Genomic DNA, 27,738 nt, shown 5'->3' with positions numbered 1-27,738 from the left:
AAAGATGAGGTGCAGACAGGAGACTTAGGGTACCTGTGATTGCAGCATGGACTTGCAGTGGAACAGGTTACCAAAGGAGCTGATGGAGAAATGGGAGCAATGGGAAGAGCTGTGGTGTCAGATGACGGGTCTGACAACAGAAACAGCAACATAGATAAGCTCTGCAGTTAACTGCAACAACACGAGCTGATAGAGCAGATGGTCACCTCGGTTTAGCCTCTATCATGGCTTGTTGCCCCTAGCAATATCTACCCAAAAGTATTCTACTGATGGAGATGGGATTATGTAGCAAATAGAGGGATATCAGTCTTATTCTGCACAAGATAAAACTGTGTTGCCTATCAACGCTGACAGTCCCTTCATGTGCCAGCTTTGACTTGGGCAGACGGAGTGACGTGATGATATACAAAGCCATTTCTGGGGTAGATTCAGATGGTGGAAACCAGGTAGCACTTTCCCAGGTCCTCAACTTTCTTGGAACTTTATTAACTCACTCCTGTAAATCTGGAAAGTTGGTGAATGGGTAAAATGTTAAACTCCCTTTCCCAGTTCTGAAATGACCTTCTGGGAGCTGCCAGGACATTTTCATCAGCTCCTGATCAATGCTATTTGGGGCTAATCCTGACCTACTTCAAGGCCTGAAGTGAAAATTATTTCACTAGTTTGTGAAAAGCACTTAGAGATCCTTCGGTGAAAACCGTAAAGGGAAGGCAAATGCTATTATTTGCATCCCCAAAATACTAGGTATAGAACCATACTGAAGTAGCAATGCAGATACATTGCAAAGGGGACTAACCACAAAGGAAAATTTTCTGTACTGGAAAGGGTCCCATATTTGAAAGGCCAGAGATCTACCGCACTATGCATATCTCAGCTCACATAGTTAATAAATATTGTCTCAACTGCATATGTTTACTGATTTTTATTAAAGAGCAAATTGCTTCTACTTCCTTCTTCTTCACGATAGTGTGAAAGCAGGACAGCATGCCACACAACAGTGTAAACAAACAGCATGAAAAAACCCACCAGATACTTAGGGGTCTTTAGCTCCTAAATTGACTAAAGCATAAATACAAACTGATGTAAAGCATTTGGGATTACCATTTAAAACTTGCTATTTTCCGAGATACTGTGAGGCCATTCACATCAAAAAATCCAGCGGCTACAAAAGAAGAGGTGAGCCGCCCAGACTCCAGTGTAAGGTGTCCAGGAAATGGTCTGCTTCCCTTAGAACAGAAAACCTGCCAGTTTGTTTAGACCTACGAGAAGTCCCAAATACAGAGAACACGGAAAAGCTGCTTCCAACCTGTCCAGCTCTTGAAGATTTGGGAATGTAGATGTCACCACCAGTCCTCTCTCTGCCACCAACAGGACTTGTGTCAACCCCTGCACTCATCACCGCCCTTGCATGGTGGAAGCTCATCCTGGCTGTGCACTGGAGCTGCACAGATTCCACGTGTAGTGCAGTCTGCAGTTGTGTGATGGCAGGGGACCTGCTCCAAGGCCGTGACAACTCACCTTCCACATTTGGTCTTTAGAGTCTCAGTTAAGTAGCTGAAACTTTAAACTAGATGTTCTCAAGTAAAATTGTAAGTAGTGATGAAGTTACATGGGATCTCAGTCTTCTCCCTCTTAAGCATGACATTTTCCACTGGAACTCATGGAATTAAGAACACATTTTAGAATGCAAAATGCATTCCTGAGTAGGCGTTTGTACTGTTCAGGTCCTGAAGTGGTATAGCCGCATGGCAGCATGTCCTGTGGGACAAGGTATTCTGCTTCTCAGCATGATGGAGCACAGAACTGTATGGCTTTTAGTACCTACAGTGCTTAATAAGCACTAGCTTGCATCTCTCTAAGTGTATTTTTCCACTAAGATGTAGGTCAGGAATCTCCTACAGGAAAAGGGGGCTAGAGATTTTAAACATCCCTTCTACTTCAGAGTTAAGTTTAGGCAATCATACTTTGGGGCAAGCAGACAACTTTTGCATTGCTGCAGGTAATAAAGACCCCCATAGAAAAGCATAGCTTTGTATTCTAAGTGGTGCCTTTGGACACAAACTAACCAGTACATCCCCAGCTCTCCCTAGCACTTCTCTCAAGACAGCACTTTTTCCATTGGCATCTGTGCCAGCTGCCCAGGGATGAAAAGCAGAGCAGGTACTGTAGGCATCTCCTGCTTCTGTACCCTCCCTCTTGTTCATGAAGCAGTAAACCAAGTGGCAAACCCTTGATGGAGCAAACCCCTACCATCCTAGAAGAAATAAGCCATTTCATGATACAAATCCATAGTCATGCCTGTGGATGACTTGCAAGTAATAAGCCTGAAGCCCCCAGAGCCTTACCAGCCCTTAAAATCAAAGTTCACCTGCCCAAGTGGAAACTGACCTTGTCAGCTTAAAACCTTGAGTGGTGCTGAGGTCCCTGGACAGCAGCAGAGCTTGTCCATTCCCTGGGGTGGGAGGTGGAAGGAAGGGAAGGTCCCTTTCCCAGGGGTGGCTCAGGACACTCTGAGGAGAGCAAGGGAAGCCAGGTATAAGCGGAGGCCATATGCCAACCAGGCACCACGCTCCTGAGGTCTCGCCAGCTCTGTGACCTGGCTGTTCAGGGTCAATGGGGCAAGGGAACACATGGTGGGAACTGCTTCTGGTTTAGCAAGAACTGCGCCATAAGAGAGATTTCCTTCTACAACAGGGGACAGATCACAGAGGGGCTTGGCAGCTGCTGATGTCCAGGAAGGAAGGGGAAGAGAGTACTCTTCTCCTCAGGTGGCTCAGCTGCAGTTTGCAGGCAGAAGTGAAGCTGAAAACTCTGGTCTGCAAGCCCCCCCTTGAATACAGGTTGCATGTATTAAGGGACGAGGATAAACTAAACCAGAAAATACTTGGTTTCAGTTCACATCTTAGTGGTGGCTTATGTTTTATTCATAGTACAGGAAGGGCAGAAGCTCCCATGAACAAAGAAATCACTTTTCTTCCTGCGCAGGTTTCAGAAAACCAGTCAGCAGTGCAATGCTATTGAACTGAGGAGGACTCCAGTCACCCACTTCCTAATTCTCACAGCAGTTAAAGCCCTGCAGACTTTTTTTACCTTTCACAGTCACAGGACTAGTCAACCAAAGCTTTGATAGGATTATTCTCCTTTAATTACAAAATGCACTCAGACCAGAGGCGCGATAGTACCTGGTACGTATGTACACATTTCTCTCAATCGTTACACCAGAGACCAAAAATGCAGTCTGGTCCTGCGGTATATCAACCATTTCGCTCTGGCAAGATCTTTGGAGTATGAACAGACATCACAGTAATACTTGAACTGCTTCTTGTGCGCAGGACACCAGACTCTGTATTTCATCGTGTACTTTGAGATCCTGTAGGGTGGACGATGCAAGAGATAAGCAAAAGAAGGGAAACAAACTGGAATCTTGGAGTGACCGGAGACCATAACCCACCACCCCCCAGAAAAAAAAAAGCAGCAATGGGCCACTCTCCTTGCTGCAGTTAGGACAAGGTAGATAAATCACAAGGGATTTTATTGCTGGTGAACTCAAAACAGGCAACTTTAATCTACTGAGGAAGACACACAAACAAACAAATGTTAGGCCTTGTGCGTTTTTTTTTTCTCAATGTAGATGTCTCTACAGCTTCAGTTCGGCCCCCGAGCTCTTGCTGAGCTGCCACTGAGACCCTGGTAATGTGTTCTGGGCACTTCTGTAAGATGTCGTAAGAAGCATCACATGTGTTAAAAAGGGGAGATTTTGCAGAAAAGACAAAGCTCTGACTACAGCCATGTTGCTCAGAAAGGAGAAGTCTGGCTAATGCTGCTGCATTAGATACATGGTATTATGTATAATTATTTTATTTATGAATTTGCAGGGTCCATTTCTGTTTCTGGTGTGCAAGCTGCAAGTAAAGTGCACTTCTGGATGTAAATTACCACTCTATGAGGATGCAATAGCTGGGTGGTACACATCAGTTATCAGTGGAAAGCAGACTACAATCACTGTTACAATGGCACAGGCAATAAGGATAATGGAGTAAGATACCAGATGCTGCTGGAAAACCTCTCCGTAGTTTAAGCATGTAAATATTACATCACTGAGCAAAACCAGTGTCATTTAGGAAGTACCTTCTAAAGACACATGACTGTTATCATGCACCAGGTTAGCTTTGTGGACAGCCACTTCCCCAGCCCTAGCTGCAGCTGGGAGTCACCAAACCATGTTGCCAACTCCTTTTAATCATTTAAAAAGAGTTTTGCAACAGCTAAGGAGAAAGCAGGGATCTCAAGGATGTTTCTACAAAGCTGAGGGTTTCAGATGATGCAGGGGTGGTGTAGGAGGCAGCATGACTCCACACTTCAGCTATGCTGTGAGAGGACAACCCAGCTTTATTTATACACTGCTTAGCGACCCTCACAGACCCAGGGCCAAAATGGGGAGATCCTAACTCTCACCTGCACCTTCCACTTCTTGGTCTGGTCCAGTAGAGCTCGTCTACATTGTCCCACGTACAAATCTCACCTCTTTTTTTCCCCATGTACAATGTCAGGTGACTACTTTGCTGGGTCTACATACACAAGACCATCAAAACTCCACCCTGTTCCTCTGATCTTGTAATACTGACATCACAGCATGGACAAAAAAAAAAACCAAACAACTATTCAGTGTTTGTTCTCTTTTAAATTAATGAACTATATAAAGGGAACTCTAAATATCCACCTAAGTATTCTGGACGCTTTAGGAGACATTGCATACCCCAGGGCAGATCCGATTAACTCCTTGCCACCAGTGTTTTTGTATGTCCATTGCCAGCAGTGGATGCCATGTGAAAAGGATGGGGTAATGGGTAAAATAATTGCGCTGTGTGATACAATAAAGGATTAACACTGCCTTCCTAAGAGCAAAACTAACAAACAATTCTCCTCACAGAGACAGGAGTGCTTTTGCCCTCAGGAATGAGTACCCCAGGGCAAAGAGCAGGTTCACAGCAGGGCACTCCCTACCAGAGACAGGCACCAGCACAGAAATAGCTCAGCCATTTCCAATGCACGAGTGGAATCCTACAACACAATTGCATTTCAAGCCAAATTGATCCCTGCTGCAGCTCTGTTGACCATGATGGAATTAATCTGGCCCTGCAGGGCAACTACAGCAAACCTTCCCCATAAATCAGTTGGGGCAAAATACACAGGGCAGCTGGAAACTCTGTGTTTGTTGCTAATTTCAAAAGCCAGGTCTTGCCAGAGCAAATGAATGAACCTGTGGCTGCCACTGTCAAGCATCTTCCCTGCACCACAGCTTTCCCTGTACTCCTCAAATGGCCCCAACAGGTTAAATTTCAAACTGTCCCTGGTGCAGGTACAATGGAGCCACCACACTCCTTCCTGCTCCACCTCCCTGCTGCTGCTCTCATACCCTAACTCAACATCTCACTCAGGCAGAGCATGCAGAATTGCTCTTCAGAGAGGGGTTTTTTACTTTTGGGTGGTGTTTTTTTTCAATAACAGATCAGGCAGCATGGCACAGCTCTTGCTGCCTCCAATTACTGTCACAACGGTACAGCTGTGGTTATTTTAAGCAGAATTTGGGAAGAAAAAGTAAATCACTTTGATACATTGAGAATACTGGCCAGAATTGAGCAGAATACATCTGTCAGTGCTGAAGGAAAGGCAAGAGTCAGTGCCAGAGGCCCAAATCCCAGATACCATGTTAGCCACATGAAGGTTTTGACCTTCCAATAGGATGGATTGCAGCCAGACTAAGTCACCGACATCACCAGAAACAGGGAAATCCCTGGGAAGGAGACAGAAAACCTCTGTGGCCTCTACAGTCTCTGCAAGGTTTGCACGCCCGAGATGTGAGCTGGAATCTGCAGCAGACTTTCAGGCAAGGTCTGCTTTGGGGGGGACAGAGAAGATGGGAAGACTTATGCTATTTCCTGTGCCTTTTGCCAAGATTCACATTGCACAGATTACAGTAAAATTCACTTGGCAAAAAAGGCCTTTATTAAAAAAAAGAAAAAAGAAAAAAAATTTTCTAGTGAGAAATCAGGACTGAGATTTCAAAAAGTACAAGATCTGTATAAATTCAGCAAGATGTCCAGCACCAGATTTTTTCATGGTGCAAGAAAGAACCTGGGGAGAGGCTCCCCTCATGAGGGGAACACCATCTACCTCCCCAGCAGACTGCCAGTCTTAGGTTCTTCTCAAGAGCAGATGGATCTTCCTTTTTCCTGCAGCATCTCAGGTCCCACGGGAGGTATTGGTTGCAAGCAAGCACCTGAATATTGCCTAATGGAGTAAGCCAATCACTAACTTAGCTGGCGTGTCCATGCCCATCCACTTAATAGGGTTTTTTTTCTTTTTGGATTTATTTCCACTGTAGCATTTCTCTTTCTTCTTTCTCCACATAGAAGTGTAAGCAAAAGGACTGCTTTCATCTGTAATAAGTTAAAATCAGAAATTACCTAACTAGATACTGGTCCTTGGAGCCCAAAGAGTAAAATCCATAGAAAATTCATTGGTTCCATTTTTGTCTGGTACATCCCATGCACGTCCCCATTAGAAAAATGGGGTTTATGAATCTTATCATACAGCAAGGAGCAGTATGCCAGAGCCAGAGCTGAGAGTCTGTGGCAGAGGTCTGGGCTCTCTCAGATTGCTAAGTGTGGCTCTGAGTCACTGCTCAATCAGTCTTCACATGGCCATTGGCCAAGGCAACGGGGACAGTGGGGGCCCCCGGCTCGGCAGTCTCATCAAACCGTAAGCGCAGGGTGTTTCTGATCACCAGCTGCTCCATGATGAAAGAAGCACAAAACCATGGGATGGCATACTCCAGGGTGATCAGGCCCATGAAATCAAAATCAAACTGGGAATAGTCCCATGGGCAGGCATTGAACTGGCGCAGGATGAGGCCGGTGGTGAACTCCCAGAGGTATGTCCAAAGTGTGTAAATGAGACAGCGCACTAAAATGTTACACTTGTCTTTGAGATATAGATACATCTTCTCCACAATGAGGATGGAGGTGCCATATATGAAGAGTGCCCAGACACTGGTGACACCTGGGAACTTCCAGTTAAAGTTGACCACAAACTCCCAGGCAGCTGTGAACATCACCTCACAGAAATAGCCATGAATGGCATAGAGGTACCATCGGGAGAAAGCAGTCAGGGGTTCTGCTGCAGCCATTCTTGTGACACACCCCAGCAGGCACCCTGAAATGAGAAGAGAGAGAGAGAGAAAGAGAGAGGGGAGTCAACGAAGAAGTCACAAGCCCTCACAATGGCATGACGCACAAACTCCTAACGTCCACAAAGGACAAATCTGAGAAAGAAGTTAATTTTAAATTGCTTAATTTTTACCACAGCAAATTTTAAGTCACAGAATCACAGAATGTTTGGGTTGGAAGGGACCTTAAAGCTCCTCCAGTTCCAACCCCTGCCACAGGCAGGGACACCTCACACTAGACCAGATTGCTCCAAGCCCTGCCAGGGATGCTTCTCTGGACAACCTGTGCCAGTGCCTCATGACCCTCATGGGGAAGAATTTTTTCCCAATGTCTAATCTAAATCTACCCTCTTTCAGTTTAAAACCATTCCCCTATCATTACATTGTTCTATCATTACATGCCCCATGTAAAAAGTCCAGATTTCTTGTAGGCCCCTTTAGGTATTGGAAAACAACTGTCTTACTATATTACGCCATAAGGTCTCCCCTGAGCCTTCTGTTCTCCAGGCTGAACAAGTTCTGGGGAAAGGTGGCACCTTACCAGGCTCCAAGTCTCAGCACAGGCCTGGACAACATACCCTGCTCTGCCTGAGAAGTGAGATGCAGCTGGTACTGCACTGGTGATAAGGAGGGACTCAACATGTACAAGGGCTTTGCCAGGGGTGAGGCTGGAGAAGAACTTACTGGTTGCAAGTCAGTAGAAAAAGACAGTCATCTTGGAACTAGGTAATCTTAGGGTCCTTTCTAACCCCAACCATTCCATGGTGTCACAAGGAGCACACATCACCTTTTTGCTCTTTGCAAGAAACAGCACTGTCCCCTACTTTTCTGATTCTAATATGGAATAGATTAGGCAAACACACCATTGAAAACCTGAGCCCTTCCAGCTGTCACCTACAGTCTTTATATCCAAAATGCTTACTGTAGTGAAAAGCTGAGCTTTGATGGGAGCTACAGAAAGGGAACTGGAGGAGAAAACTTCAGTGGTTTTACACTTTCAGACACCACACCTTGCACCCATTATTCAGCTGAACTGTTATTTCTTCTGTTGAAGAACTCATGCATTGTATGGCTAGGATTTGTAAAATAATTTTCTTATTGTGTCAGACTGCCTGATATGAAGTCAAAACGCACAAGAGAACCATTGAAATCCATTCAGATTTGGCATCAGGACAGGACAAAGGAGGAGAATAAAAAGGAACAGCTGAGCACAGACAGAGGTGGTTAGTCATGATAAATAGGAAATGAGAACAAACTCTAATTGTCTCCACAGGAAGAAACTTGGAGAAGAGGTTTTGAAAAGGCACAATTTGCTTATCACTGAACTGTTTCAGCACAATTTGTTTTTATACTTTCTGCGTAGATTTACAGCTCCTAAACATTGCTCTGCCACGCTACAGTCACTGTCCCAGTCACTGATTTTAAGCATAACTTTACTGAAGCCTTACAGATTTACACCACAGGGTGAATTTGACCTCTTTCATTCTTAGAAAGTTGCTCTTTCAAGTTGTGTTTCTCTTAAGTCATTATCAGGCACTATTTAACTTTTTTGCTCTGCACTTGTCAGTTCTGTGGCACAAAGTGCTAGGAAAGGACTACACTAACTTTACGTGCAGACATTCCAATGCCATCTGGAAAGAGAATGTTCATGCCCTGCCTTGTGAACAAGTGCCTCTCTGAACGAAGTATCAACATGCAGTATAACTGAAATTCTGATGCAAGGTGAGAGAAGAGAAATTTTATAAGGAAAAAGGAACTATAATAATGAACATGCTGATACGCAAAATATCACAGGGGAATATTGTTGAAAAGGACAGAGCTATATCCATGACCTGTCCACTCCTCTCTTAAATGGACACCCAAACAATCAGTCTTGGCACTTGGTGTGGGTCCTTGAATAAAGACCCATTTCCTAACAGCACAATTCATTTTACACAGGACACTGAACAGTTGCTACAGATCAGGCCAACAGTATTTTGTGAGCTTGTAGGTAAAAGACTAAAGAGTCACCAAGAATTCCCTCATATCTTCTAACAGTTTGGTCCCAAGAGACCCTGCATGACAGCAGTGGAAGCAGCACATGAGAAATATGCAGGGGGTGTATATCCACACTGTCCACAAGAAGCTGATGTGTAAGGAAGGGCGCTGCAAAACTTTCTCTCCGAGGAGAATAACAGTTTGTCAATGTAATGCTACTTGGTTAGTTTCAGCCAGCACAGCTGATGAGCTTAGAACTTTGAATCCTTATATCATTCCTCCATTCTCACATAATTTCAACAGTGTCCTGGTTTCAGCTGGGATAGAGTTAATTTCCTTCCTAGTAGCTGGTGCAGTGCTGTGTTTGGCTTTAGTAAGAGAACAATGGTAATAACACACCAATGTTTTAGTTATTACTAAAGTAATGCTTATCCTGATCAAGGACTTTTCAGTCTCTCATGCGCTGCCAGTGAGGAGGGGCACAAGAAGTCAAGAGGAAGCAGAAATAGGACACCTATCCCAAACTAGCCAAAGGGATATTCCATACCACAGCACATCATGCCCATTATAGAAACTGGGGGTAATAAGCCAGGAAGGGCTGATTGCTGTTTGGGGATGGACTGGGCATCAGTCACTGAGTGGTCAGCAACTGTATTGTATATCACTGTTGGTTGGTTGTGTTGTGTTTTTTTTTTTAATTTTCTCTCTCTCTTTTTGTTATCTCCCTTTTCATTATTATTAGTATTATATTTAACTATTAAGCTATTTTTATCTCAATCCACATGTTTTACCTTGTCTCTGATTCTCCTCCCCTTCCCACTGGCAGGGGGTGAATGAGTGGCTACATGCTACTCAGTTGCTGGCTGGGGTTAAACTACAACAAAGAACAAATTAATAGCCAGAGGTACAGAACTAAAGGAAAGCAGTAAGAAATATTTTGTATCTGAGGAGACAGACAGCAAAAGATGAAGAGTCCTTAGAAGTCATACCTGTTGCACTGAGGAAATACAGAAGTCATACCTGTTGCACTGAGGAAATACAGAATGTCACTGTCCAGGGGAAGAAAATTATCCTAAAAGTTTTACTAAGCTACCAGGGATTGTATGGGGTTTTTCTCCTTTCAATAAGGCTTTCTAAAGTTTTCCATTTGTGGCCCTTAGTCTTTGCATTTCCCTCTACAGCTTTGCATGAAATGTATTTGAACACTTAGCTAGGAGCAACCACAGCATGCAGTACTTCTGTAAGCTGTTCCTTGTCAGTTGAAAATCTGTTCACAAAGTCAGGTCAAATGCACAGAAGATCCTTCCCTTCTTATTCAAAGGATCCTCTCAACAGCTACTTCCACTGTCTTACACCAGCCCACTAAAGCCGAAGACTCACAGAAACATATCCAAGAAGCCACGTCCTGTTCTACCCCACACCATTTCCTCTGTACAATGAAGATTTCTTTTCCCTGGTTCTATACCCCATACTTAATTATTATCTATTTATTCCCTATTTATTTTTTAGACTTTGCAAAATACCTAGTCATTACACTAGAAGTCTAGTAACTGAATCTAGACCATGTCTGCAACACAAGGCACCGCAAAGACCACCCCTGACTTCTTTTGAATCCTGAGCCTTTCACAACTGCCAGGTGAACAGCATCAACGTGCTGACACTGTCTCGGTATTTGTCTTCTACTGACACATGCCCAGTCAGCCCAAACTCTATGGGAACTTCCTTCTTACCATATGCTGTCTGTTGATTAAGAGCATCCCAAGGCAGGACAGATGCTGAACTGTGGTAACCCAAATATAAACTGGTCCCACTGTGCTAAGCACTAAGCAAATCCATAAATCACAGGTCCTCCTGTAAAACATTTTATTAAAAATAATACAAGAAGTACAGAGTAAGACATAGAAGGGAATGGAGGATACCTAGGGAGACTGCAACAAGCTACAGCACATCGTTGCACAAGTTGGAGACTGTACAACAGAACGGTTACAAGTCACTTGAGCATTTACAAAAATTAGAATTGCAGCTGTTTCCAAGCATTTGATTTCCCAACCATACTGAGCTGTCTGGTGCCTGGTAGACAGTACAGCACAAGAAGATCCCGAGAGGAAAATAAAGCAGAAAAGAATTGTTTTATTGGGCAGCTATTCATGATATCAAGCTGAAAAGTAGTTGCAGGACATTAGTGAGAGAAACATCAAAACACAAAACCAACACTGGATTCAGTAAGAGATGCAGATTTGTGAAAAGCCTCAAGTAGATAATTGAATTTGGTGATGCAAGACTTTTAATGGAGTCACAGTAATACAGACCAGAAAGCTCTGAATGTATGATACCTATTCAGTCTCCTGAGGAAAACAGAAGACATTCATCACTGAGGCAGTTATAGTGGGATGAGCAGTGGCTTCCTGAAAACCAGAAACTGCCACCTATGCAATTGTCTCAGCAGAGCGCAAACGAGTCATGGAGACTGCATGTGGCCAGCCATGTTTGTACTGAGGCTGCTCACACTGTGGTGTTTTGTGGAAAACAGGGATCTTCTAAATTCAAAGCTATGGAAATGCTTTCCATCATCAGCAAATCATATTTCAAGCTGCTAAAATAGAAATAGTTCCTCTAAAACACTCTGGCTGGCTTCCTTCTCCCAGGGATGGTAGAGTGCGGCTCCACCAGTCAACATCCTCCTCAGATTCCCTTATGTTTCTTAGCCATTCCACCTCTTACCATAGCTCTACCACTAGGCAGAGCAAAATCATCAACCTGGTCACATCTTGCACAGCCACCATATAAAATCACTGACAGGCTCTGGCACTCACTACAGCCAGATGCCTGGATATGTTTTTGAGGGACCTCTACCTGCATCTGGCCAGCAGAGTGGACTTTGTTTAATCTGCCTTCTGCCAAGAGGATGCCATCCTTGAGCACCTTCATGACGACCACTGTCCAACCTTACCTCTTACGCTTGCCAGGCTTCTGGGCCCTCCCTGCTCACCCTGTCTGTGCCAACTGCCGTGCCATAGCCTGTTTGTCCTCTCCTGATCACCATGCTCCCAAAGGGAGCATTCTGTATGCGCAGGGAGTGGTGTCATCACTCCTGGCACTGCTGATTTACAGAACGCTGGTGCTGGATTTGGCTCCAAGACATTAGTTCATCAGTGTTTAAAGATTTATGAGTAAAGTCTTAGCGGTATTTATGTGCTGAAGTCATAACTCTGAGGAGATATTAATCCTTCAGGTAACCAAGAGCCTCAATTAACTGTGGCTCAGAAAATAGGATTTCAACCGTACTGAAGTGTGGAATAGTTCCAGCAGATTGATTAATCAAGCCCTGCAATGAAGCTAAAAGCATGCCACAGACCTATGTCTCCAAATACAGACTTGATGTCCATTCTCTACTCTTAGCACTTTCAGGATGGATCTGGAGCCCTGGGATTTTGGTTAGTTCTGAATGTATTAATCATCTGTTTGTGCTGCTTCTCTCTCTGGACTCCATCAGGATGCTTGTTGTCTCCCTTTCTCTGAGTTCCACCCACACCGCCACATATTGCAAGAAACAAAGCACAACTCATTTCCAATCTCTATTTCCCCCTCATTTTCCTCGCTAGCTCCTTTCCCTTAGAAGACGCATTGTTTCCCTGCCACTCCTCGTTCACTTGCCCAGTTCACTCCATACCTGCTGGCAGCCTCTCATCCCTGCCTATCTTTCAAATCTGTTCCAGAGAGAATTGGGATACAGTAAAAATGAATGACGACAAAAGGAGATTAAATGAATCCAATTAGGAGACTAAGCCAAAGGGATGGGGAAGTGTAGTTCTTACGGTAATGCCTGTGTGTGGGCTGCTGAGAAGGCACCATTTCACAACAGGAAGGAGAGAGGTAGGGTTTTCTTGGCAGGGAGCATAGAGGGGGCTTTGCAGAGGACAGAGAAAACACAGCATCATAGAATGAAGACATAGTTTAAAGAATAGTTTTCTGGCTATTGTGATCTCGTTAATGGCAGCAGAAGTGGAGAAAACTGAGACCTTCCATGCCTTGCCTCACACGTAGCAACATCTTAACTCAAACACACCTTAGCCCACAGTGACTATTCCTTTTAATAAAGGCAGCAGCTCTTTACTTACAGTGACCAAGAGGGGTCATGTATGCTCCTGACAGAAGCTGAAAGCCCTCAAGAGTCAAGCAAGCACTAGACTTGCAAGACAAATCTGTGAAAAATGACAGAGTCCAAACTTGGCATCTAGAAGTATTATCCCCAAATCTCCCTAGCATCTCTTTCAGGTAAGGTCATATCCTTCTCCAAGCCTGCTGCTAGACTCCTGTGCCTCACCTGTTGCCCTCTTCTGTCTGGAAAACCTGACCCAAGTCCCCAGCATTTACTGATACTCTCAAGCAAGCAAGTGAACAGGAAGGTCCCAAGTGTCCCTGAAATAGCCCCAGCACAAAGCAGAAACTTTGAAGCCAGGACCCCACTCTTGGAGCAGGCAGACCTTCCCACTAACACTGCAGAGGAGGGAGCCAGCACTGTGGAAGGTCTGCCCCCAAGGAGATGGCATGTCCAGGGGAGCACAGCCCGCCCTGAGAATCTGTATCAGCCTTCCTTCAGTTCTGGGTGCTCAGTTGCTGGATTTACCATTATTTTAACCTGGACAGTAAGTCCAGGCTGACTTCATTCTCTGCAGTAAGAGCAGAATTGAGTTTCTAGAACCCATTTTTTAAAAGCTGCCCCAAGTTGACAGCCCATGACTGCAGGCCTAAGTGTGAGCACTCGCAGTTCCCCAACAGACAACTTGTAAGTGCCTGGGAGCTGGACCTCTTCATTTCAAACCATGTATTCAAGCACAGTGCCAATCAATATTCATGTCCATTTCTGAAAGCTTGAGCTTAATACGTCGCATTAGATGACTGAAGCAAATCTGACATTCAAAGAACATAATGCACAACATGGCTTACCAGCAAAAGGCAACCCGAAACAGTGATGAATGGAGAGAGAGAGAGAATTTATCCTGAGAACATGCTGAGAGTTCACAAGATTTTTCTGCAGCCAATATCCTTTCCACTGTCACTAGAGAGCAAACAGATATAAAGAAGAGACAACATTAAGGTCAAGATACTATATATCACCTTTCATGGCTTCTAAAGCTGATGGAAATCCAGACAGTTCTTTTTTGAAAAAGGTTTGGGGTTTTTTTAGCTTGTTTTTGCTTTCTTTTCTTTTAGCAAATGCTCCATCTTCTTTCCAAAGCAAAATGAAAAGCAAACACACCAGTTCACTCCAACGCTATAAAATAACAAATTGACTTGGACAACTCAGAGGTCAGTATCCGTAACAACTAAATATGCTTAGCCCAGCTCTTCTGAACAATCTGCAGAAACAAGCCAGAATCAGCATGCAATGGAGGAAAGCCAGGTTTGAGGGAGGAAAATAAAAAGAGAAGAGACAAAAAATCCAAACATATTTCACATTGAAAATGAAGCTTGGCAGAGAAAAATATGATCAAGGCAATGAAGTCAGAGTATCTAAAATCCTAGCCTGCTAATGCCCTGACACAATCCAAGTCACATCTGTGAATAACAGCAGTGTGTGTAAAAAGAAATAAATACATAAAAACAAAACGCGAAAGAAAAGCCTTACAACTATCGACAGTTCCAAGGCAGTCTCTCCTCGTTTGCTGCAGGTAACACTCAAAGCAGCATTTCAGACAGTGAGCTGCTTCTTTTACTGGAAATTCTTGCAGCATACACACAACTGTAAAAAATCCTTTCCCTCTCCTTGTATTACCCTTCACCAGCACACAAGCCTTTACAAACTCCCAGCATTCAACTGGTAGTAAGTAACTGGGTAGTGTAAATACCTGCAGCTAGAAACTACAGTCACTCTTCACCTAGGAGAAACAACGCTGCAGAGCATAACGAAACCTAACCTCTTGGTCTAAGCCGATTTAGATTTAGACCTTGCAAGCATAAGGCACTGCATAAAGACAGATGAAACAGGAGACAGTACTCTTTAAAGCACCTTCAGAAACACAGGCCAAAACTGTCAAAAAGTTTTCTTCTCCCTTTCCCCTTTTGGAGTTTTCTTGATAGCAGTTCTACAGAAAATCCTTTTCCCTCCTGAAGATAAATACATTTTTTTTCCTTCCCAACACTAAACTTCTGCCAAGATGTGAAAGAACCAGGTATGCTATCTGCTGCTCACCAGGCTATGATTCATCAAGTTTCTTCCTAACAACCCCCATGGAAAAAACTTTAGCAGATTGTTAAATAATTCTTTTTCACCAAAGAAATCCTTGTGGAGCCTCCAAGATGGTGGCTACCTCCTCTTCTTAATTTCAAGTTCACACAGGTCCTCTGAGTTAGAAACATCCCAGAAAATAAGGGTAGAAGAGGATAAATCTCAACCCTATTGACCATGTCTGACAGATCACAACCAGGAAAGGCACTTTCTCTGAGCAGTTTCCCAGAGTTCCTCTGACTGATGCCCATCAATTAGCATAGGGATTAATCATGTCATAACTGGCTTACAAAGTGCGTAACCAGCACTCAAATATATTGTATGTGCAAATAAACTAGTAGCAAGTTTTGCACTCCATTGTTCAGGTTTAGTTCAATTCAGAAAACAAGCAGTAGCCTGTAAGTGCATCACTCAGGTAAATTTGTCTTTGTAGACCAGTCAAATTTTTCTCTCCTGAATAACAAGCCAACAAAAACTTAGGTTTCAGGGCCTAGTTCCTACACAGCAGACATACTCCTCCACTGTGCTGGGTACTTCTTTGCTATTTACATCTTTGCAAAAGTAGGCTTTCATTTTTAGTGCTGTAGTGCTGTCATTTCCTCAAGGTATCAGGAAACTTTGCCTTCAGGTTACAACCACAAACACACCATCTTTGTGGCTTATGTTCACAGGCTTTTGTGTATCATCTCCAGCAGTCACAGCCCTGTAGGAGCACCCATCACTGGCTGGAGGTTCCAAATACATACGTCTGTCCCAGATGGTAGCACTATAGACAAAATTGAACATCCTACCTTTCAAAAGTATAAGTTTAAGACAGCTGAACTTCTTGCATCTTCAGTTGTGTCAGAATACTTCACTGTAAGACATATACTTCTTTAATATTACTACCAGCAGGAGTGGCTACATTTTAGTAAATCAAGGTACCATGGGTCTGCACAAACACACGGAAACACAGCCTGTGCCTCAAAGATCATACCATGTCATCTTTCTTATTTACTGCTGCTGCAGAACTAGAAACCAGAATCACATTTATTCTGGTTTTCAGGCTTCAAAAAGAAAAAGTTTCAAAACACACACAGCTCTTGTTTTTTCCTCATAAATATTCAATTCCCAATGATTGACAAAACATTCTCCCAATCCAAACATAGGCACCAACTGGCCCAGGTCCTCGGACAGGTCAGACACCAGTTGACTCTGGATTCTTTTACTTGTCTGTGGAAGCTGCTCATTCCAGAACAGAAAACTCATGTTGATGCACAACATAGAAAGTTCATGTTTTCACTGTCAGAGCTTCTCTTTCATTTACAAAAGCATGTAAGTCCCTCCGGACAGTCCAGACAGTACTTTTCACCAACTCTGAATTCCCCTTACAAAAGTGTTTGTGGTGGTAAGACATGGGCCCCAGGTACATGTGGGGACGCAAACGCAAAGGAGCAGGAGTTTGTGGCCCAGTGGCTCTGTCCAGCTGGGGATGTGATGCATATAGTTTCTCCCCACTGCTGGGCTCCAGAAGCAAAATGCTCATGCCAGGGAGAATTAGCTACTGCAGACCCAGACTATGTTTTCAGTAACTTTGATCTTACTACTTTGGCCTTGAAGCTGTTTGAAACTGAGTATCAGGTTTGTCTCTGATCTGACCGAAGATGGCTTGAGTATCTGAAACTTACTGCCCTCTTTCACCCATCCACAATATCAGTTGACCCTGCAAAATGTATTCTCTCTCCTTCAAAAACCATTTTGCACTTGATCTTTGATGAGAAGGGAATACTGAGCTGAACATACTTTCCCTAGCTCCCACAAGAGGCTTATTTGTGAATAGTCTTATGGCAGCCTAGTGGCCACATACTGTGAAACACAGAACACTCTCAGCTGAAACCCTGAAGAGATGCTGTCCCTTCCCTCAGACAGGAATGTGTAGGAGGAAGTGGTAAGACCATGGCTTCCCATCCATGAAGTTCAGTTCATCCTTAACACCTCCCGTAATCAGTTTCTCTTTCTGTCAAGTACCAAGCCTTCACTCATATTTGTCGACTTGTTAAGAGGAAGCTTACAGCAATCTGTACCTGGTAAAAGGACTCAGTCCCCCACAGGCCTGGCAAGCACAACCAGAAAACAACCACAGCTGTGCCATCCTCTGCAGCATGGAGGCAAGCCTGCCATCCTGGAGTCTCATCCAAAAGCAGGCAAGGCCTTTTAATGGAAGGGTTATTCTACTGGCTTCTTTCCATTGAACTGTAACCCTAGCCTCTACCCAGGTACCACGTAATTGTCCTTTTGTACTTAGACAGAAGTACAAAAGGGGGGGGGCGGGGGGGGGGAAGAATAGTGTCCTGTCCCATTAATGAATGAAAGAGCTCCCAGCCAGGGCAGGGCTTTCCCAGGGTCATACTAAGTTCTGGCAGGAACTTTCTGGCCAGCTCTTCATTTGTGGTGCCCTTAACTCCTGTTTTCAGCTTTTATTTTGCCATCCCCTGAAGATAAAAGTTTAAAGATATGCTCCAAACAACTGCTTGTTATTTCAGGAAACACAGTTGTTACGTTAGGTGTCAAAAAGCTGATCCCTCCTTTTTGTAGTCACTGAGCTCCCACTGACTGAAATACTCCTCTGACAGAGACTTATTTCTTTGAGATTCAGCCTCCAGTAATCTGCCTTACACTGTTACTGCACCATAATACCATTTTAGCAAATTAATTATTTGCATGACCCACTTTTACTAGCTTTTGAATTTCATATAAACGTCTGACACACACACACAAAGGACTAAATTCATTCATGAATTTCAGGTGCTTAAAAAGGTCTTTCATGTACAAGCTTTATCTCCACAGGCTCCCATCTGTAGTTACTAAAGCCTGAGAAGATAGCTAGAGATGGAGACAAAATTAAGAGTTTGAGCATTTCTGATGCTTCAATTCCTGCATCTTTCCAGTACCTGCTCAGAGGTGCTTAAAGCATGTGCAGCACTCATTTATCCACTTCAGTGAAATACCTGAGGTTACACAGGGTAATTTCAGGTCTTATCAAACAAGACTTTTATTCTTTATCTTGTTTTCCTTCAGGGCAACAATAGGTACTTCATGCCTCTGGGCAAAGAGCCAGCTGAACAAAGATGCCAGTTCTCATCTGTGTGCTGGGAACTGAACTGTCTTGTGATAAGACTAGAAAAGAATTCCTGGGTTTTATCTAAAACTGTTTGATACTGCTCACACTGGCCACCAAAAAAGAAAAGCCCTCTCCAAAACCCCCAAGCCCTAAATTCTTTGTAAACCATCTTTAAAATCTGCTCAACAAACAAGCATCAGATGACCCATAACAAATGGAACCAGAGAGGCACCATATGTTATTCTGTCCCTGCTTACGTAAAATGCTTAAAAGCTGTCATTTTCATGCCCAAATATGCATCTACTATTGACAATCCCAGAGGAACACATGCCATTCTAGAGCTTGTTCGTTTCTTTCTGGAGGTACACAAACCTGCAGCATGTAACAACTTTTATGACAATCACTCCGTATTAGGCAATAAACTGTTGGTAGGATGAGTAAGAATTTCAGTTTTTATTTTCCACTACAAGGAGAGCAACCTAAATATACTTCCATTATATAACCAGTCCAATACATGCAACAACAAACCCACCACATTACACATATGCTAAACAGCACTACATCCACTACTTTGCATAACACTTCATAACAATGCCAAGGCATTCAAAATAAACACCTTGACATTTTTTAACCATGCTCTTTGTCTATAGGCTTCTACTGAGAACCTAGAATACACACTGCAGCTAACCAACTTCACTGTATCTTAATTGTCTCAGAGTTGCCACAGCTAAAGACATGCAAAGTTAACTTAAACACTACATATGCAAAGTCAACTTTCAAATGAATGTGCCTCAGCCAAAGCAGTTGTGCACGTGTGAAGCACAGATACTTCTACCAGTGCACATCTGTTTCTGAAAAGAACTGGAGTGTGACTTTTGCTAACTCATGCTGATAATAATTTTCTCAGGTATTTCTTATGCCCAAGTCACCCTTCAGAGGCACCCACACTTGCATACTTTGACAGCACAATGTATGAAGCTTTGCACCACATTCACAACACTGACAGAGCTTCCCCCCATCTCCAATGGGGTCTACGATGATGTGTTTATAAGCACAGGGAGCATCATCTAATGCCTGGAAGTGGCCCCCATTCAGCAGTCTTCTGGCACCATCTTCCCTGGTAGAGCTACGGTGTGCAAAGAATTCCAAGAGTCTGGCTAACAGCAGACTCAGGAATTGGACATCAGAGGATGGTGCCATAATGGAAACCCTTTTTGCAGAGCTGCATGAAGGCTCAGCAATCACAAAGTAGGGGACATGGGAGATCCACTCAACACCTCTTATGCTGGAAGTACTAAACCCAAAATATCATCTAGAATCCAGTAGCACTCTCAGAACAATTCTAAAATATACTGACATTTCTATCACAAAGCATGAAAAAAGCAGAGAAGCAAGCAGCAACCAGGACTTGATGGAGAAGCAGTGCTCACCACTTCAGTCTTCACTGTCAAATGCTCTGACCACACCACCCAAGCCCTGGAAAGCAAACGCACGGACTGTGAGAATGAAGACGTTAGGCCCACTGCAGGAGAAGATTGGGTCTGAGACCATCTTAAGAACCTGAACTTGCACAAGTCCATGGGTCCTGATGAAATCCATCCACGGGTCCTGAAGGAGCTGGCAAATGAAGCTGCTAAGCCGCTGGCCATCATATTTGAAAAATCATGGCAGTCAGGTGAGGTTCCTGACGACTGGAAAAAGGGAAATATAACCCCCATTTTCAAGAAGGGAAAAATGGATGACCCGGGGAATTACAGACCAGTCAGTCTCACCTCTGTGCCTGGCAAAATCTTGGAGCAGATTCTCCTGGAAGGCATGCTAAGGCACATGAAAAACAACAAGGTGCTTGGTGACAGCCAGCATGGCTTCACTAAGGGGAAATCCTGCCTGACCAATTTGGTGGCCTCCTATGATGGGGCTATGGAACCGATGGATAGGGGTAGAGCAGCTGATATCATCTACCTGGACTTGTGCAAAGTGCTCAACACTGTCCCACACGACATCCTTGTCTCTAAATTGGAAAGACATCAATTTGATGAATGGACCACTCGGTGGATAAGGAACTGGCTGGATGGCCGCACACAAAGAGTTGTGGTCAATGGCTCAATGTCCGGCTGGAGACCTGTAACGAGTGGTGTCCCTCAGGGATCAGTGTTGGGACCGGTCTTGTTTAATATCTTCATCACTGACATGGACAGTGGGATTGAGTGTGCCCTCAGCAAGTTTGCCGATGACACCAAGCTGTGTGGTTCGGTTGATACGCTGGAGGGAAGGAATGCCATCCAGAGGGATCTTGACACGCTTGTGAGGTGGGCTGATGCCAACCTCATGAAGTTTAACCATGACAAGTGTAAGGTCCTACACCTGGGTCGGAGCAATCCCAGGCACAGCTACAGGTTGGGCAGAAAAGAGATTCAGAGCAGCCCTGAGCAAAAGGACCTGGGGGTGTTGGTCAACGAGAAAACGAACATGAGCCAGCTTCAGTGTGCGCTTGCAGCCCAGAAAGCCAACCATATCCTGGGCTGCATCAAAAGAAGCGTGACCAGCAGGTCAAAGGAGGTGATCCTGCCCCTCTACTCTGCTCTCTTGAGACCTCACCTGGAGTATTGTGTACAGTTCTGGTGTCCACAACATAAAAAGGACATGGAACTGTTGGAAAAAGTCCAGAGGAGGGCCACGAGGATGATCAGGGGACTGGAGCACCTCCAATATGAAGATCGGCTGAGAAAGTTGGGTCTGTTCAGCCTGGAGAAGGCTGCGTGGAGACCTCATAGCAGCCTTCCAGTAGCTGAAGGGGGCCTATAGGGATGCTGGGGAGGGACTCTTTATTAGGGACTGTAGTGATAGGACAAGGGGTAATGGGTTAAAACTTAAACAGGGGAAGTTTAGATTGGATGTAAGGAGGAAATTTTTTCCTGTAAAGGTGGTGAGGCACTGGAATGGGTTGCCCAAAGAAGTGGCAAATGCTCCATCCCTGGCAGTATTCAAGGCCAGGTTGGACAGAGCCCTGCGTGACATGGTTTAGTGTGAAGTATTCCTGCCCATGGCAGGGGGTTCGAACTAGATGATCTTCAGGTCCTTTCCAACCCTAACTATTCTGTGATTCTATGATTCTAAGCAAAAAGACCTTCCTAAAGTGGATACATGGATGGGGTTGTTGAGCAGCTGTGCTGCCTCATAAAGCAATATCCAAATTGATATAAGTCTTAGGGTTGGCATAGGTTACTATAAGGGAGGTACAAAGGGCCAAATAGTGCAGCACCCTTACACAGGGCTGATGATGATGATACCCGTGCTTTATTACCAGGTTTGCCCTGATCTGCGACATGACCTTGGATGAGTCACTCCACTGTGCCTCTGGCTGCCATCTAGCTAAGTAGACTAAACTATTTGGTGTGAGGGCTGCACATAACTATAGTTTAGTTTGGCAGGTAGCACAATTGGTCACTGATACTGACAAGAGCCATCAAGCAAAACTGGAATACAAAAAGCAACTGCAGCCAGTCACTTGCAGAAACACAATAATCAGATGGAGTCAAAAAGGCTACACAACAAGGTGGCTCTCAGGACCAGACTCATTTGCTCAGTCATCTGTGTCACATGGATTCCCAAGTTTACCAAATCATTTCCTTCAGGGAGTCTGAAGGTGCATCTCTATGCCAGATACAAGCATTTATATTTAACAGCATATTCAATAAGCTTCTCTGTACAGCACTTAAGAGTGAGTAATTAAAGGGAATATTACTGCAGTAGAGCTTCTCATTAGCAACCTAATTAGCCTTCTGAAAATAATTAACATTCCTTTCTATAAAGGGAACAGATGACCCATTACATCCATTAGACAAGCAAAACAAATGCTGAGGGTAGAGGAAGATTTGTTCAGAGAAACAACAAGAGAAGCACCCAGCAGCAGTATGAGTAAAAAGATGTACAAATGCCAGTGACTCATGAAGACTGGACTATACAAGTGGGTGTGCAGGACTGGTACATGCCTATCTGATGTGTGCACCCAGCATTTATCACACTGAGCATTTTCCTTTTTCTACCTCTGTGACCCACTGATAAGCCATCAGCTGGGATGCTGAAAAATTCCATACTCCAACTTGTTTTGAAAGCCAGCTTTAACAGCTCTCAAGTTCAGCCATTCAGACTCACAAACAGCTCTCTCTATAGGCAAAAATTCCCCCAAGGTCATAAGTTCTGACTATTAAAATGCTCTCAAAATGACCATTAAAATAAGCAATGATTTAATGTCACATGCAGCCCATTTCAGTGGCCACAGAGCAAGGGAGGTGATGGCTATGAAGTATACATGAAGATATATACATGAAGTATACCTCTCCAAGCTTCATAGAATGGAGCTCTAATAAGTTACCATGCCCTGACACAGTTAGGCTTATGTTTCTTGATCAGTGCATGTTTGATATCAGTATGAGTGAGCAGAGTTACAGGCATCAGTGTTGTGCAATGTGTGTGTATGTACAGATGAGAGAAAACAAAGGATACAAGTCAACACATCCAGCAAGAACTCTGGTATTATAACAGTTTGATGCACTGTTTCAGTGCAGAGCAATGGACAAAGGAGAAATGAGCCACAATGGAGATGAGCTTCCTAACATCCACAACCTCAGGTAACAGCAAATATATCAAATTGTGAGCATGCAGTCGCATTTTCAGCCATTTCCATGTTTGATGTATATTTACATTTCCCTGGCAGGAAAGCTGAATACGCACAGCTTTCAAGAATGATCGCAGCGAGGGCAGAGCTCAGCCGTACAAAAGCTTTCACAGCTATATCACTATGGAAACCACAAATCCACAGCCTGCTCATCTACTTCTTTTGCTGATTAAAAAAACACAAACCAGTAACATAAGGTAAAGGTTTCTTCCAGTTTATCATCATCTCACTTCTGTCATGACCACAGGATGACAAACATGTTTTACCTGCTTCAGGACCAACCCCTACTTCCTTGAGATCCTTCCTCATGAAACCTACTCCACCTCTCACCCAGCTGGGGAATCTTCCCCCCCCCAATGATGATTCCACCACTTCTTTCAGTGAGGATTCTTCAAACATGGTCTGGGATTTTAACCTTAGCCTCCAGAGCTTCACTCAGCTTTCAGACTAGGACAACTCCAAAGGCAGCTCAGTGTACAGCAAATCCAGCTAGCTGGCATAATGAGAAGCTGAAAACTGCTCTGGACACAAGTTGTAGTGTCTTGTTTTGACTGAAGTACCATTCACTTTGCTTCCTCAGAGTTCTTTAAGAACATCTGAAGTGCTCTCAAAATGGCCTAGGGCATATTACAAGACAGCTGTAAACATAAGAGTTAAACTTTTGCTTTAAGAAACCCATAACTTCTACAGCAGTTGCTAATTACAAGTAGCTTTTCCCTCACTAAAAATCTAAACACCTTTCAGCAAAAGCCTAATAGCCAAGTGTCCTGGGTTCAGCAGCAGCAGTCATTTTTTCCTCTTTCTTAGTACCTGGGAACAGCGCTGATAATACTGATGAAATCCTGGAAGATGCAGAAAGAAAATAGGGGGAAATGCTCAAAAGTCTGCAATACAGCATGCATGGTGGAGCCTGGGTATGTGAAATGGCTGAAGAAATCTTCATACCAACCAGCAGGAGAGAAAAAGAAAAAAGAAAAAAAAAAAAAGTATAGTAAAACCCCTCTGCACCTAAGTATGTGCATTTTATGCTGAGGAACAGCCTCTGAACTCCTTCAGAAACACCTTACCAGAGCTTAGAGCAGTTGATGGAAGAATCAGAGGAGAATTTAGTCCCTGAAGCTCCGTAAATCCTCAGTGCCTTTCAAATTCAGCTGCCAATTGACAATCACTACATAGACAAACACCCATTAGCAAACAAGTTGTGGAAAAGCGTATTTCACAGATGCTCCCAACAGCCATTTAAACACATTCCTCTCCACTGGGAGAAAAATCCTGTCTGTGCTCAGGGAACTTTTAGACACTTTGGCTTCTCAGCAAGACAGAGCTAGGAACAAACTGACATAGTACAAGTTCTCTTACAAAACCCAAAGCCATACTACATAGAAGTTGCAGCCCCACTACCTCCCTTTTGCAAAATAGGCCAGAGTAGTCAGTGCTTCCATCTTGGTCCTAACTCATTGCCTTCACCTCACACCCAGTTCCAGGCTGGCATTACCAGACACAGCCCAGTTTCACTGATGTCACAAGAGTTCCTACCAACAGCCCACAGGAAGACCAAAGGTTACTTCTGTGTCCTTTTGGATGTCACAACCACACACAAGCCAGTCTCATGGAGGACAAGCTGAGTGGAGTGGTGATCATAGCCCACAGGGTCATGCCCCCATGGCTTTGGAAGGAGATCCGTCTGCATCTCCAGCAGACAGCATCCTGAACAGCCTGAGTGGATGGAACATACAGGAGGCATTGGAGGAGTGAGTAATTCAGTCTTGTTCTGCTGTCAATGGATCTATGTTTTCCTGTGCCCATACAGTGCTCATTTTTTGTTTTAACAGTAATAGGAGATGTCTGCACTTTGATGGTTCTTGAGGGCATGTGATCAGCAGCATTTGCTCTGCTCACAGCAATAGTACCATACACTAGAGCACTTGTCAGACACAGCTTTCTTCAGAACTACTCATAAGTGCAACATTGACAAACTGGCTCAGCCATCACCAGTGGCCTTCCCAGGAAGCTGCTGACGCTTGCTTTGTCATAACCTTGCAGCACTGGCCTGGACTTTACTGCTCAGTAGATGACACTTTTTGACCAACTGAAGCTCTGTATTCAGCCACACAATGGGCAGCAAGATCACAGCTGGAGCTTGAGGCAGCGGCTGATCCTGCCTATTCACACTGTTAGCACTGCCACAATTAAGTCTACTGCTTTCTTTCAGCAGCTGACTGGGTCTGCTCCCCAGCCTGAGAGGGACAGGGGTCTATCAGAACAAGAATGTTGTTCCACAAGAGTGGGACAACAGAACACCCTAGCACAGGATCTCTTGGGCACTGCCTTAGAAGATGAGCCCCCCGACAGAGGGTAGGCTGAGGGAGGAAAGTGTTACATCAATCTAAATTTTATATATGTAGCACCTACATATTCAAAGCGAGTTCCCAGTTAAGTACTGTGCACGACCTACCCATGAAACCTTATCCACAACAGGGAAAACAATACTGTAGCCTGAACCACTGCAAGTCATATCCGAGCACTTTCGCTTAACCTCCTGTGAGGGCACACCACCACACACTGCAGACACACAGAGTGCTCTGAAACCCCTACAGGGTTTGAAGATTGCCATTCTATTCCCACAATGTCCAGCCAATCTATCAGGATCAATATAAAGTTTCACTTTGGGATAAAAATCACCCTTTCAATCTGATAGCATTTTTCATCCACTCTGTGGAAGCATAACAGACAAGAGACTGGCAAAACAAGCCTAAAAAGACTAGCAGCATAACACACTGGTGAATCAGGTGCACAGACTGCACTGCTTGTTAGGGCCAGGAACAGATTTTTCAGCATCCAACTCACACCTGTCCTCCTGTGCTTGTATTATTGAAGAGAGCAACCCTCTGCTCTTTACCTACTGCTCTGGTTTAGCTCAGAGATACTGCTCCACTGTCCTGATTGTTTTAAATGCTTAAGGGTATTTGAGTTTGAGGTTTTAAAGAGACAATAACTCTGGAATAAGTCTGGCAATATAAACTGCAACAAATCGGAATGATGTGGCTCAAAGCAGACAGAAATTGAGGGCAGTATGCAAATGACGATCTTACACTTCCAGAAAGCAACTTGAGGTTTGATCTGATGGAAATAAATTCACGTTACTTGCCATCCTTAATACATCCTACAGATCTAAATTTCAAAGGTCCCATTCCACAATGCAGTCAACTCTGTACTCAGAGACCTGCTCTGGTTTTCTGGTTCATGAGTGCACTCCCACCAGTTTTACCCTCCAGCCCTTACCTTTTCCAGGGAGGAATCCTGGAGCTCTCCCTCTTCTTGGTCAGGTCCTGGTTCACAGCATTCGCAGGTCGACTGGGTTGCCTCCAGCAACTCCAAGTTGTTTCAGATGCCAGCTGTTTTCGGACCAGGTGCGTGTGACCAACAGCTAATACACCATCCAGACAGCCTTCCTAAACCAAAGAAGTACAGTTTAATCTTAATGAAATACAGTGCAAGAGCAGATTTAAACACTGAAAGAGCTATGTATATGGAAAACTTAGCTTGAGCACATTGGGTCCTGGCAAACCTTACTTCTTCAGAGCACCAGGGGGGAACCTGTACCTGCCCCTTACCCGGAGCAACTGCTGGCAGCCACCACCCCTCTGATGAAGCTGAGTCTTTTGACTTGCCACTGTCTTCCTGGATACCAGCCACAGTAAACACACTGAGCAGTTTCACTGGAGCCAGTGACCAAAGGTTCCTCACTGCTACTATCTCAGCCAAGGTCTTAGTTAACCCTTGATGGGTCTACCAGGAAGTGCTTTACCTCTATTTTCCCAGCTATCTCCCAGTATGTGAAATAAGCCTCCTTACTGACTCTTTTTCAACTCAATCTTCCCTTTCCTAACTATGCCTCCCTATCTCCCCCACCTCTCTGATCCTCACTTCTCCAATCATCACACTTTTCTTCTCCTCCCTTCCCCACTCCAGGACAGTGTGTGGCCTTTGTGTAAGCAGGCCCTTGCCACTGCCACCCCCTGGCCACCCCAACCTGTTCCTCTGGGCCCTGGTGCTGCCTCCTCTCACCACTCTGGTCACCTAACTGCATTTCAACTCCATCCTGGGCTTGGGCAGCACAGCTGCATGACCCAGGTCGAAGGAGGTGATCCTGCCCCTCTACTCTGCTCTCATGAGACCTCACTTGGAGTATTGTGTACAGTTCTGGTGTCCACAACATAAAAAGGACATGGAACTGTTGGAAAAAGTCCAGAGGAGGGCCACGAGGATGATCAGGGGACTGGAGCACCTCCTGTATGAAGATAGGCTGAGAAAGTTGGGTCTGTTCAGCCTGGAGAAGGCTGTGCGGAGACCTCATAGCAGCCTTCCAGTAGCTGAAGGGGGCCTATAGGGATGCTGGGGAGGGACTCTTCATTAGGGACTGTAGTGATAGGACAAGGGGTAACGGGTTAAAACTTAAACAGGGGAAGTTTAGATTGGATTTAAGGAGGAAATTTTTTCCTGTTAGGGTGGTGAGGCACTGGAAT

General features: G+C 44.4%; 2 protein-coding genes across 12 annotated transcripts in view; both read right to left on the bottom strand.

Annotated features, from left to right (window-relative positions):
• Positions 1–26,611, bottom strand: part of RAD51B (RAD51 paralog B) — a 457,491-nt gene extending 430,880 nt beyond the window's left edge. For all 5 annotated transcript variants that reach the window (XR_009729580.1, XR_009729582.1, XM_061380317.1 and 2 more), the window contains exon 1: positions 26,495–26,611. The gene's annotated coding sequence lies outside the window, so the exon portion shown is untranslated. The remainder of the gene's footprint in view (positions 1–26,494) is intronic.
• Positions 2,903–26,634, bottom strand: TMEM229B (transmembrane protein 229B). Of its 7 annotated transcripts, XM_061380347.1 has the most exons (5): positions 26,495–26,634; positions 23,479–23,850; positions 14,153–14,264; positions 13,324–13,407; positions 2,903–7,215 (listed from the first exon to the last, which is right to left on the bottom strand). In XM_061380347.1, the coding sequence occupies exons 4-5, from the start codon at positions 13,340–13,342 to the stop codon at positions 6,686–6,688; spliced, it is 549 nt and encodes a 182-aa protein (XP_061236331.1). In that variant the 5' UTR covers positions 13,343–13,407; positions 14,153–14,264; positions 23,479–23,850; positions 26,495–26,634; the 3' UTR covers positions 2,903–6,685. The 7 variants fall into 7 exon arrangements, with proteins under 7 accessions (XP_061236331.1, XP_061236328.1, XP_061236329.1 ...); XM_061380344.1 differs by lacking the exons at positions 13,324–13,407; positions 14,153–14,264 and adding an exon at positions 23,269–23,377; XM_061380345.1 differs by lacking the exon at positions 23,479–23,850 and having other exon boundaries at positions 26,495–26,628.
• Between the last annotated feature and the right edge of the window lie 1,104 nt (positions 26,635–27,738).

This window comes from Neopsephotus bourkii, unplaced genomic scaffold (assembly GCF_033783945.1).
Source record: "Neopsephotus bourkii isolate Nb327-2 ecotype Australia unplaced genomic scaffold, CSIRO-AGI_Nbou_v1 NB_1792, whole genome shotgun sequence".
Classification (NCBI taxonomy): Eukaryota; Metazoa; Chordata; class Aves; order Psittaciformes; family Psittacidae; genus Neopsephotus; species Neopsephotus bourkii.
Note: the sequence above shows the minus strand (reverse complement) of the source record. Positions and strands in the feature narration are given on the sequence as shown.